This window comes from Protopterus annectens, chromosome 5.part0 (genome assembly GCF_019279795.1).
Source record: "Protopterus annectens isolate FY-2018-M chromosome 5.part0, PAN1.0, whole genome shotgun sequence".
NCBI lineage: Eukaryota > Metazoa > Chordata > Ceratodontiformes > Protopteridae > Protopterus > Protopterus annectens.
Window position 1 is genome coordinate 642425990 of NC_056735.1, and position 13754 is coordinate 642439743.

Here is a 13754-nt window from a genome sequence, read left to right on the forward strand (position 1 = left end):
CAGTGATTTCCAGGTTGAACCTCGGGCAGTTGAAGTTTGAGCAATTCTATCTTTGTCCACTATTAGGGTAACAGTGCGCACACACACACACACACACACACACACACACACACACACACACAGACACATAACACACATAACACAGACACACACACACACACACACACACACACATAACACAGATACACACACACACACACACACACACACACACACACACACACACACACCTGTAAAAGCTCAGTCAGTTTTATACATATGTTCAGTTTGTGGTAACTATCCTTGTACCCTATTATCTGGTAATGCAGCAATAGTATTAATGATTTCCTGAGTGCCAAAAAAGGTTGTTACTTTGAGTGCAAGAAAAAGAAAAAAAAATGAATCCATCAGAAGTGAGTTCCTGACATCGAGACATGGGAAGCTTTCAGGAATTTTCTGTTTGTGATGTTTTTCTAAATCAGTCTGTTAGCAAGACGTTCATGCAAAGCTTTTTTTTTTCTCTGCAGTGTATGTTAAACCACCTGTAGATATAACAGTAAAAGGAACTGACTGTGAAAAGTTCAATGTTTCATGGAATAGTAACCTAACTGAAGATGAAATTGGTAACTACACTGTCAAATACGTCTACAGAGATGATGCATTTGATGAGGATGAGCTTTTTCTGCTTGAGGTATGTTACATAAAATGTGAATAGATCATTCTGTAGAGTCATTCTAATTGTATCAGACTTAAAATTAACTGTGCATTAAACTGCATTTTATGTCTGTTATAGAGACAATCTTGGAGACAAACATCAGTGTTTTCCTTTGCAGAAGTTCAAACAGTGCTATGTAATGATACACATACAATTGCCAAAAGTGAATGGGTTAAATTTAACCTTTCAACTGGTAAGTCCCTTATCTTTCTATCCGAGTCTGTCCGTTTTATTAACACTAATGACCTCAGTATCTCTTTTTCTTGTGACTGCTGTAGGTCACTGAAGATGTGAAGTGTAAAATTTCTTAAGTTTCACCTTGTACATAGCTAGAATATTCCTTCTTTAATCTCCTTATTTGAAATTTTTTCCAGTGTGTCTTTTTCATGTATATCTTCATTTAATGGAGAGTTATGTAATCAACATTTTATTCTTAACATTTATTTGTTAATGCAAATATTTTTCTGTGTGTATCACCTGAGTTTTAAGGTAGTAGTGCAACTGTTGCTAATAACAAATGGGAGTACTTACCTTCTTTTCTTTCAAGGTCTGGGTCAAATCTACCAGCAGTAGCTGCTATTCCAGGTCAAGTCTTTTTCAGACGTGTTAGATTTCACTGAAGCTGTCTGTCTCTGCTTCAGTTTTTCTCATTTAAATGAACTTTGACAACACTGTACTGGAGAAATCATGGATAATGTATTGAAAAAATATTTTTCAGGTATACTGATTGTAATTTCTTTGACTTACTCTTAAGTACTCGTTCTTGCCCCACAATCAGTCATTTTATATTATGATACTAGTCAGCTTTTTTGTAGGAAGCATGACTGGCTTTTTTGTATTTGCTGTGTGCTAAATCATTAGAAAAGAAACCAATAAGTAAGTGTGCCTTTCGCAAGCAGCTGCCTATTTCAGATTTGCACACAGTGTGGTTTGCTTATGTCTGTACACACATTGTTGGAGTGGAAAATTTCTAAAAGGTGCAAGGCTGCAATCAGAAAATTAAAGACTAAATCTCTGCAAAACTACTTACACGGAGAAAAATTCAAGATGTTAGTTTATCCAGAGTTGGAGGAAATGGTATGAAGAAATTTGAGAAACTGTAAATTGCGTACTCATATTAGAAACTTCAGAGGAAAAACACCAATCTCCTCCAAAGAAATTGAATATAAAATGAAGTAGAATGCCAAAATCAAAGCCACTGATAATGTTAATCATATTGATCACTCCTGCAGTAGCCTTAGCTATATATGGGTTATATCCTGCCAAGGATGTAATAGCTAGCCAGCTTCCAAAGCTTCAGGGTACATTCCACATATCCAGACATATGTCAGCTTGAGCTGAGCTGACTAAAAGGAAGAAATTCACTGCCAGGTGCTAAAGAACTTTCTTGCTGATGAACAGAGCACTACTGTGTGGCTTTTTATGATTAATGGTTGGCTTGTGCTGTTCCTTTCCTGGGGAGGTAAGTTCCCTTTGAGGAAAACCTTCTACTTTTAAACCAATATTTATTTAATTGTGTTTTCCTGTTTAAATGGTGGCCATCCTTCATGAGTTCTCAAACATTTATACACTCCTTCCTGTTCAAGTTCCTTTATATCATATTCCTGTCCCGGATTGATATTTATTGGTGCAGCAGCTTTCCTGCTTTAAATGATGCTTTTGCACATTTATCAAGAACAAATGACACTCTTATATCATGTGAAAAAGTTTTAGCCACTTGCAGTTGTGCTTTCAGCTCCTTCTCTGATGAACTATACAGTTTTAAATCATCCACAAAAAGAAGATGAGAACTTTTTACACTTCATTGTTTTCTGGGAGCTAAATTCTAACCATGATGTAGTCTGTTAAGTAGACAGCTTACCAGGTTAAGGGCAAGACAAATGAGCAGTGGAAACAAAGATTCACCTTGGAATATTCCTTTTGAATTTTTATCCCTGGGGTAATAATTTATCTTTTATCATGGCTTAGCTGCAAAGTGGTCTGAGACTGTTACATGGTCAGACAAGACAAACTCTCCAGGAATGGCTAAAGCAGTTAACTGAACAAACAAAACAAGCAACACACAAGCTGAGCTCTCACCACAGAGAAGAAGTTTCTCAATGAGAATAAAATAAGTAAAAACTTTAATCACAACGTGCAGAATGGAAATAATAAAATGAACTAAAACAGGAGATAAGCGCTTTTGGTGTTTGCCTTCATCAGATCTTAATAGAAATGACAACATCTTCATTTTTAAAGAGTCCCAGTATTGCTTTTGCCAATAAAATTATCTCCTTAATTTCCTCCCTTTCAGCAGGGGTTTTAAAGGCACCTTGTCATTTAATCCAGGCACTTTCATAGTCACTGTAATGTAATAGATTAATGTAGGGTGTATGTTATACATTTGTAAGCACTTCTGTACCATGAATGTGGGATGTTATCCAATGATTTTTTTCTAATTTCTCCATTACATATTTAAATGCTTCCCCTTTTTACAATTGTTCATTATAACTTTACATAACAAATGATCTTTTGTTACATTTTGTTACCTTTTGTTCTATTGCTATGATTGCCATGATTCATTTTTCTTCTAAATGACTATACACTCTATCAGCATCAGTTCTAGTGTATTGTTTATAGATCATTTGAAGGGAAATTATTGCACTGTAGTTTTTTGGATAGCTTGCAGGGTCACTCTTAAGTAGAAGTATCATTTTTTTTGTGCATATAAGTATTTCTTACTCAGGGCTAAGTCTTCATGTAAATATGTTAATACTTTTAGCAAGAAGTTAGGCACTGCATGTGGGCCTGAGGTTTCCATTTAGAAGCTTTTCTTTATTTTGTTTCAGTTTCTGTGACTGTAGCGTTATCCCACTTCATGTCCTGCACATTTGAATGTTCTGTTTATTTACTACTTTTATCCATTCATCATTTTTGTTATAGTCCACAGGGTCTTCATGGATAAATTCTCCAAAATGTGTCTATGTCTTCCCTTTGGAGGTGTTTCTATTTATTTTGCTCTGTCTCCTAGTTCTGTATAAAACTTTTTTGGTCATCAGTGAATTGCTTATTTTGTCTTTTCCTTTATATTTATTTGCATATCTTCTAAGTTTTTTGTGCTTGTGCTGATATCTTTAGTTTATTATTTGCAATAGTGTACAACAGATCCTGATCTGTTCTGATATTTCACATTGCTTTTATTATGTCTGCCTTTCTAAGTGTTTTTGTTTATCTGTTCCCTCTTCTCTATTCTTCTAACAGTGACACTTCTTGACTTAATTGCTTTAATTGTTTGTCTCTACTCGATGCTCCCATGATGGTATTTGATATCTTCCCTTCCTTTCCCGTATTGCTCTGATTTTAGGAGAAGACTTTACCTGTTGTTAGTTTAGCTGCACAGTAATATATCCTATTTACTTAGGTTATAAAACACATGAATTTCTTTTAGTAGTCTTGATTACTGTCTTCATCTGCTTTATCACACTTCTAACATTTGGGGTCTTATTTACTTTCTCTAATCTCTTTCATTGATCTTAATATGTCTAATGTCTATCCATCGCTATTAAAATCAAGCAACTCTTCCCTTAGGTCGTCATCTTCTAAAACAGAGGACATATTCTTTGTTCTCTTTTTCTTCCTGGCATTCTACAGAATGTTCCAGAACATTTTCCTGTGACATATACTCTTCAGCTGCATCCTGCGTCATCCATCGCTCTTTCATATGGGAACTCACTGCCCTTTCACTCCACAACATTAAATGCATCAAAGTTGCCACTGTTTCCCGCTCCCTCCCTTGATGTACAGTTCCAGCTAAACTTTTGTACTGGTGTCTTACTGAAAGTTCCAGACAAAGTAATCAGATGCTTCCCATTCCACCTGTTTCTCCTTAATTTGGGGACTCGTTTCATCATGCTGTGACATTACCGGAGTTGGATTTTCTACATTAAATCCTTCACTTCACAGATAATAACTTCAGTTTCTAGTTATTTACTTTCTCCATTACTAATCCTCTTTTCTACTTTCCCCGTATATTTTTTTTAATGAAAATTTCCATATCTGGATGCCTTTACCGGTATTTCTCTTCAAATATATTTCATGCTGCGTTTTTGTATTAGTTAGTTGTGCTTTCTCCTTTGCATAAATATTCCACCAATTTAAATCTCCTTTTCTTTCCCTTGTCCATATTTCTTCTTCAGATGTTTCCCATTCCACCTGTTTTTCCTTACTTTGGGGACTCATTATTCCATCATACTGTGACTAACGTGTGTTAGACTTTCTACTAAATTCTTCACTTTGCATGTTATGTACTGTTGTACTTCTTTTTCCTCTTTTTAAATTACTCTCTAAAACTCATTTCCTTAGTTATTATAGTCAAACTTTTCATACTGACTGACTTTATTGGCAATTCCCTACCTGGGTGTGGCCCTGCTCCATTCGTCCTCGCTATGCTCGGGCTTACTTTGCTCCCTACCCTATCCTCAATTCCCATACACCCCACTACACACACATTTGTCTTTACACCTAGCCATACCTATCACCTCATCCCCCAGTCACAAACATCTACCCACATAATCCAACTATCCTCCTTAACCCCTCCCACAGTTAAAATTAATCTGCCACTCACTCCTTATTACTCATCCACCTACTATCACTCCCAAACCCTACACTTAACTAAAACTACATTTCACACAAATCTTATTAACATGCTAATAATACATATTGCTTCTCTTACTAGCAACCATTTCTCTTCTCACCTCTTACCATACTCACCTACACATAACTTCACATTATGCAGCTACTGCTACTTTTCACTATAATAACATTCATTCACACTTCTCAGTCTCCTCCTCTATCCTCACCCTATCACCCACCGACTACTCATACTTTAAAATACTACCTCACCCCTACTATCCCAAGCCCTCTCTAAAATCCAATGGACAAATCAGAAAACTCTTGCAGTCCATCATCTATATTGCCTCTAAATTATCTTGCTGTGGGGATATTCATCCTAACCCTGGTCCAACATTTCCTTCAAACATTCCCCACCCTCAAATTCTCCATCTCCCCAGTAGCTTAAATCAACTCCCTAGGAAAACATCTGACCTGTTGTTTCTAAATATAAACTGTAGAAGTATCTTCAACAAAATCCATGACCTACATGCCTGTCTCTCACTATACTTGCCAGACATAGTGGTTATAACTGAGACTTGGCTAAAGCCACACATCAATGACAATGAAATTATTCCTCCAAGATACAAAATATTAAGGAAGGATAGAAAGGATAAAAAAGGTGGTGGCATAGCTATATTATTTAAGAACCAACTCACAGTGCAGGCATTAAGCATAACATACCCCTCTATTGACAATGCAGAAATATTGTTCACTCAACTGAAACTCAACCCCAAAAAACTAATAAACATAATTGGATGCTATATACCCCCAGCAACAACATATCCACTCTAGGAAACCTACTCCACTGGTCATGTTTATCTCTCCAAAATGAAACCATCATTCTGGGATATTTCAATATTGATTGGCTATTCTGTAACTCTCCCACCCCAACAAACCGCATTAACCTCCATGGCTTTACCCAAGCCATCCTAACACCAACAAGAACTGCCAAGGCAACTAGCAAGGAATCAATCATTGACTGGATTCTAACTAATAAACCAGGCCACCCCCTCTAGCAAGATGCCTCCCTGATGGTCTAAGTGACCTTCTGCCAACCCTCCTACTATGACAATGTAATCATAGTCCCAAAGGCACTGTCTACCAGTTCATTAGAAGTAAAAATAACTTTAATCCCATCAGTTTCACCACAGAAATAAAGCATTGCAACTGGGCACCCCTGAAATACCTGGAATTAAATGAGGCAGTTACTTACTTTAATACCACCTTTTTAAATGTATTAAATCTTCATGCCCCTCCCAGAACCATAAGAACCAGATCCAATCCCAGTCCATGGCTTAGTAAAGAAACCAAATTCCTCCTCAAAGCCAGAGATAAAGCACGGGATCACTGGAATACTGTTAAGTCCCCAGCTGCAAAACAAAAATATCAGGAGCTTAGGAATAAAGCTAAGAAACTAGTAAAACCTGACAAGATGAATTACTACTCCAACCTTCAAATCAAGCACCAAAATCACCCTCAAATTTTTGGGCAGCCATTAACAAATGTCTACTACCAGGCAAAACTGGTACTCCCTCTCCCACCCTAGTTAATATCTAAGACAGCATAGCCCCTCAATTTAACAAATTCTTTACTGAGACAATACTAACCTTAGCCAACCAACAAAAAAATCAACACACACACCCATCCTCTGAACTCTCCACTACTCACACAAAAAATAAGCCTTTCCAATTCCAGACTGTCTCTATAGATAAGATAAAAAAATTACCTAAAAAAACTAAATCCCACTACTCTGGCTGCTGACAAATTACCAGGGGAACTCCTAAAAACTACTGCCAGCACAGTGGCCTACCCTATAGCCATACTCATTGATAAATCCCTTTCAGAAGGCATTGTCTCTGATATTTGGAAAATATTTCACATAATCCCCTTGCATAAAGGAGGTAACTCCCCAGAACTTACAAACTACCGACCTATGGCAATTCTATCCCCCCTAGCAAAAATCCTGGAAAAATGCGTAAACTTCCAAATCTTAGACTACTTGCACACACACAAACTCCTGTCAAACAGCATGACTTCCGCCCCTTCCATGGTACCATCACCACCCTCTTTTCCTTTTCCAATACAGTAAACTGTCATAGAAACAATGGCCAAATTGTTTCTGCCACCTTTCTAGACCTCTCAAAGGCCTTTGACATTGTTAGATATAACATTATAATCAAAGAACTATCCGAATTAGCACTCTCTCAACCCTCCATAACCTGGTTCCAAAGCTATCTAACCAGCCATCAGCAAGCAGTTCTTTGGAAACGAGAACCCCGCCCCCCTTCTTCCAGTCACTCTTGGTGTTCCCCAAGGTTCCATCTTAAGCCCACTGCTGTTCACCCTCTATACCAATAAGCTCCACTGTTCTACTCCCAAGGCATCTGTCATCCAATACGCGTATGATTCAGCGTTAATTTGTGCAGCTTCCTCAGCACAGGAACTTCCCACATTAACTCAATAATCTTTCCTCTCTATTGAAACATGGCTATCCAATATACAACTTAGTCTAAACCCTGCTAAAACCAAATGTCTGCTCTTTAAACCTACTAGGTCCACCGCATTAACTACCACCTTTAATATCATGTCCAGTAACAAAACTACTATCTCTCCCACAGAGCATACCAAACTCCTGGGCATAGAGACTGATCATTTAAAATTTGATATTTACATTTCCCAGACCATCAAGAAAGTCCACATAAAACTAGGTATCCTCTATAGAAATAGACAGTTCCTTATCCAACAAACAAAAGCTACAATAGCCCACACATACCTTATTTCTACCTTCCTCTATGCCTCACTTATTTTTACCAACCTTATAAAAGCAAACCTAGCTAAGCTTGACTCCTGCTACAACAAATTGCTAAATTCAACTCTGACTCCCCATTTAGATCAAACTACTGCTCATCCTTGAAGCAACTCAACTGGCTGGAACTTCCACAACTTTGCATTATAATCAACTCTCTCCAGCCATAAAATTCTGTATGAACCAGAAAAAAAACTTGCATTACAAAACCTACTTCACCTCCACACCAATAACAGGACTTTTCGCTCCAATAACAAGGTTACTTTCACAGTAGCTAAGTCTAACAACACAGCAGGGGACTCCCTCTTCTCTAATTATGTATCTGAAATCTGGAACACTCTACCCAATCACATACCAACTATCGCTTCCTTCACACAGTTTAAAAAATCATTAAAAATACATCTCATTAATAGCTGCCTAAGCTCATGCACTACACCAGGTTAGACCATCTGCAGTGTTAGACCTCCACCATTCTAATCTCACTCATCAAGATGTATGGTTAGGTCTAGGTTCTAAGATTAATTATAAGCATAAAATATAATAAAAAAATATTTATGTTCTGATCTCGATACTAATAATCTTTATTAAGCTGATGTTTTACACACCTCTCCAACAATGAAGTTGATCTTTTTTGACTAAAGAATCTAGTATTATAGTATTATTACTCTGTTTTGCTATATGTGACTGATATGTCTATATATAGTACTTAATTTAGTACTCACTGTCTTTTGATTGTTATTTTCTTTTCAAACTTTGTATTATTCTTTATTTCATGTTATTGTTGTGTTTGGAGCTTTTCTCCCCAGGCCTCCACTGAAAATGGACTTGTGTCCAGTGGACTATCCTGGTTAACAAATGTAAAATAAATAAATAAATGTGTAGAATAACAGGTGTGTTGTATTTTAAGAATCATTTCCAAGATGTGTGTGTACATATAAATAAGAAGCACATGTTAGCTTCAGTGCCATTTTGAAGGTACATCCAGAATGTTAACATCCATGTGCATGATAGCTAGTTTAAGTTAAAGTTACTTAATCTTGTTTATGATGTGTTTTTATGTAATAAACCTGCTTTAACAAGAACCCATGGTGCTTGCATTTTTATCCTGACCTGGCAAGCGACATGGTGTCAGAACAGGGATGGCAAGGACTATTCTTCAGAGCCACGAGATGCAGAGGTAATGGTGAAGGCAGACTAAAAGAACCGAGAACACAAAGTGCCAGAAACAAGTCAAAGGTAAAAGAGAACACACACAAATAATGTATTTATTGAAAAAGGTCAAGCAGAGCATTACAAGAGCACAAAAGGTATTGTTAAGCAAACGAATAGCACAGAAACATTTATTAAGCAAATGAGAAGCATAAGAAATCAGACAAAATGTTTGAAACTGAGTTATTTGATACAACGAGCATTAGAAAAGTACATAAAGGGTTCAGAATTGCCTTAGAATTGCAAGATGAGCATATTTAAAGTAACACAAGTATGTTTAGAGTTAAAACAAGCACAAGAAAGTATAATGGGCATGAGAAGAGATTAAATGAGCAAAACAAATATAATAAAAGGGCATAAAGAGCTCATGAAGAGATTCAGTAAGCAAAATGACTATAATAGAAAGGGTAGAAAAGGGCACATTCAGTATAAATAGATCAAAGGCGACTGCATGTGTTTTGGGTGAATTACTGTGTTTAGCACAAATTACTACTTTGCATTGATTGAAGCTTTGAATAGCATAACTAGAGTTGTTTGAAATATCTCAACGTGTATGAAAGTGCTTAGTGTGTACTTATTACTGTGCATTTATTCCGAAAAGTTTGTTGTGTGCAAAGTGCGACTGTTTTGTAAAGTGCAGTCAAATGCAGCCATTTCAAAAGTTTCTTGTGCATTGGTGTGTCTGTTCATACAGAGTTGTTTGGCAAAGTGCAGCCATTTTGTAGAAATTTCAGTGTGCTGTGTACTGTTTATTTGCAAAGTGCAGTTATTTTGAGGTGTTTCTCAGTCTGAGCTTCTTCTGCCCAATACATTTTCAAATTACAATTACTTCGAGCTAATACATTCACAAATTGCAATTACTTCGAAACAGTTTATTCACAGAGTGCCATTACTTTGAGATAGCTTATTCGCAAGGTGCAGTTGCTTCGAGACAGTTCATTCATAAAGTGCCATTGCTTCAAGATAGTGTATTCGCAAAGTACAATCACTTTAAAATGTTTCTTGCCCTCAGCTTCTATTGCTTAGTTTATTCACGCTGTGCAGTTGTTTAAAACATTTCTTAAAATTATGATAAATGACTTTGGCAGTGAAATGATGATAAATTGCTTTGCATTAAAGCAATTACAAGACAAAGGCTTGTACAGTAAAATGATGATAAATGACTTTAGCATTATTGCCTTTACAAGATAAATGGCTCATGTAATAAAGTAATTCCAAGGCAAGTGGCTTTTACAGTAAAGAGATTTCAAAGTGTTGCAGTGCCCAGGAAACATATTTCATAAAATTCAGTTTTACAAAGGCTCGTTGTGTTGTTACAAGTACTGGCATAAATTTAAAGCACATGTATATGTGTATGCACCAGTGTGTATGTCCGTGCATATTTGCAAGAGTTTTCACTGAGATATGTCAATATGGCAGATGGATATCGCAAGCCACAACCACTTGTGTTTGATCAGAATATTGCAGAGAACTGGAGAATATTTGAGCGAGATTACGGAATATTTATACAAGCAGCTTATCCTGATAAAGATGCACATCCCAGGGCATTCATTTTGCTGAACCTAGCAAGGTCAGAACCCATTGAAAGGGAGTGTTCATTTGTCTGTACACCAGCAGTGTATGAGGTGAAGGAGAAACTTGTCGTGTTGTTGTGTAGGCTGAATCAGGGGAAGACCCCAAGTGTTTAAAGTGCAAATTCAGAGAGATGTGCAACCCTCAGACTAATATTAAACTAGAGAGGCATTTGTTTTACATGAGAGATCAAAACCAAGGGGAAAGTTTCACAGCTTATATTACTGACCTGAGGAACAAAGCTAAAATGTGTAGGTTTGGTGATTTAAAGGATGAGTTAATAAAGACCAGACTCGTATGTGGTATTAATAATGCTGCTGTGAGAAAGATTTGGCTTTGTGACAGTGATTTATCACTTAGTAAAACCATTGAGATTTGTCAGATACATGAAGTTACAGAAGGGCACACAAATATGCTTGCTAGTGATAAGAGCATGGTTTCAGTAGGCTCCAGAACTCATGTAGACAGCATGCAACATGAGACAGGCAAAAGCAGGCCTAAGCACATGGCAGCAGAAGACCCTGCAGGACCTCTAGGTAAAGTCTGTAGTCTTCTAGCACATTACAAGAACAGTTCAGTTAAAGGCAAAACCAAGGGTACTGTCAAAGGAAAAAACTTCAAAGACCAATACACGTAAGGTTCAGATAAGGCACATTTAATAACTTGCTGCAAGGAGACAAAAACATGCAAATACAGGATTTTGCCTAACTACTAACTGGAAGTATGCTATTCTTATACTGTTCTACAAGACATTGCCTTCTATGGTTGACGTAATCAAACACAACTTTCAGTATTGTTCTACAGCAGATGTTACTCAGATTTTCTGCTGACATGACTGGATTTATGAAAAACATTTTGAGAAAAACAACCTGGCCTTGGTGGGCTCTAACTCGTTACAAACTTCTATTATGTAGTTCTGATACATGTGTTACATTTTAAGGTACTTTTCTAGCTTAGGCACAAGCAAATGCTGATTGCAGTTCATATTTTCAAGCATTCTTTGTTCTGATTATCTCTAGCTTCTGCAGCTGTGTATTTTCTCACAGCACAAGCGGAACTCCTTGTCTAAGTCTCATAACATTAATACATGTGATACATCTATTCATTATTTTCCTGACACAAGCAGAAGTTATCTGCTTCCCTGTAAATTTCCACAGCATAAGCAAAGATTATAGCTGCGCATATTTCATGACAATACAAGGTTAAAAAGCTTCTGCAATTTGTACAGATTTTATGCAGTGTGAAATAGAATAAATGTGTTAACCCTTTTCAAGCCTTAAATGCACTAAGCATATTACTAATATATACTCAAATTCATATTTTTCTGACATTTCCCCCCTTTTAATACTTTTATTCTACTTTCAAAATAAGCATAAACATTTTTTTTTCTCCTAACCTCTTCCCACTTAGGATTTGCAGTTAAGAGAGTCATTCAGTTTAAACTTATGAAAGCATTTTCAATCTTTTAACATAACATTTGATATAAGATTTCAGAAACTGACATGTCTATAAAGTCTTTAATTAGTCTTTTCATGCAGGGGATGCCACAGCAAACACATACTCCCAGTAGGATCATTCCTACACAAATGGCAATCAGGATGTTCGTTAGGATAGTACCCCACCCCTCAAACCATTTCTGGAAAAAGTCCGTCAGTGGGTTTGGTCCTGGTTTGGTCATGGCCGACACTTGCTGAATTACCTCAAGGTGATTGTCTATCTCGTGTTTATGGTCAGGAATATACAAACAGCACTCCTCCTGGATTAAATGCAAGTACCGCCTCTCGCCACTAGGGTGAAGTCGAGTGCCATGCGGTTTTGAAGCACTACAGTTCTCATGACATTCAGTTCATCAGCCACCAATTCGAGAGCAGAAAAAGTTGCATTACTCATTACTTTGAGAAGTTTAGACAGTTTTCTCAGCTCCCAGATCGATTTCACTGCTCCATATGCTGGTAATATGCCTACCCGCAATATAACACTATCACTCAAGTCCATGTGTGTCAGTCCATTGCCAATAGAATGATGGTTTTTCCAACGCGCATCGATTTGCCCCACTGGATTTACAGGTTTCTTGATGACATCTCGGACATTCCAAATTTATCCTCTAGGTAAAACTGCAGTGTGTCGTATGGCCGGAACCAGGTAGGCCAAAAAACAACTGCCAGACCAATTCTCAGGTAACCACTTGTATGCCTTTCTGCCACATACAAAATAACAGTCCTCTACTTTAGTAGTAACTTTGCTATGAATATACACTCGCCCTGCATGAAACATTTTTCTATCAATTATAGATAGTTGTTTATAGAGAACAGAATTATGTTTTACTTCATCAATTGTTTTCTGCAGCAATTCAAGAAATGAATCATAGTTTGTATTACAATAAGAACCTGCATTGTTAGCTTTAGTGTAACATTTATAAGGAACAGTCACATTGCAATTGCTCCAACCCACCTGAACAGTATCATTTTTATAAAAAACACACAGTTCCCTTTTGTGGAATACACAAGTGCAATGCTATTTTATCTTGTGATGTAATGGTTGAGGTATCATAAATCAAGTTTTCCCAGGTCTCGTTGACCCCTAGGGGGACTGTAGTCATTAATAACCCCCTGTATGCTGTTGGCAAAGCTGTGCAAATCCAGCAATTCGAAACATTGAAAGTCTCAGCATACACATATTTAATTGCCTGGTAAGTGTTGATGTTTGGGTGCCAGTCTATGAGTAATGCTTCACGTTTATTCAGTTTGGTTTGTGTGGCTGGAAAAAGGAATGGCCACAACAAAAAGATTATTGTCACTAGTACAGTTAACAGGATGATTATGC

General features: G+C 37.0%; 1 protein-coding gene across 2 annotated transcripts in view; it reads left to right on the forward strand.

The window, feature by feature from the left end:
* LOC122802723 (interleukin-5 receptor subunit alpha-like) overlaps positions 1-13754 on the forward strand; it is a 451682-nt gene that overhangs the window by 129116 nt on the left and 308812 nt on the right. For both annotated transcript variants that reach the window (XM_044072483.1, XM_044072484.1), the window contains exons 3-4: positions 507-670; positions 773-887. In XM_044072483.1, coding sequence (XP_043928418.1) covers positions 507-670; positions 773-887 — 279 coding nt within the window. The remainder of the gene's footprint in view (positions 1-506; positions 671-772; positions 888-13754) is intronic.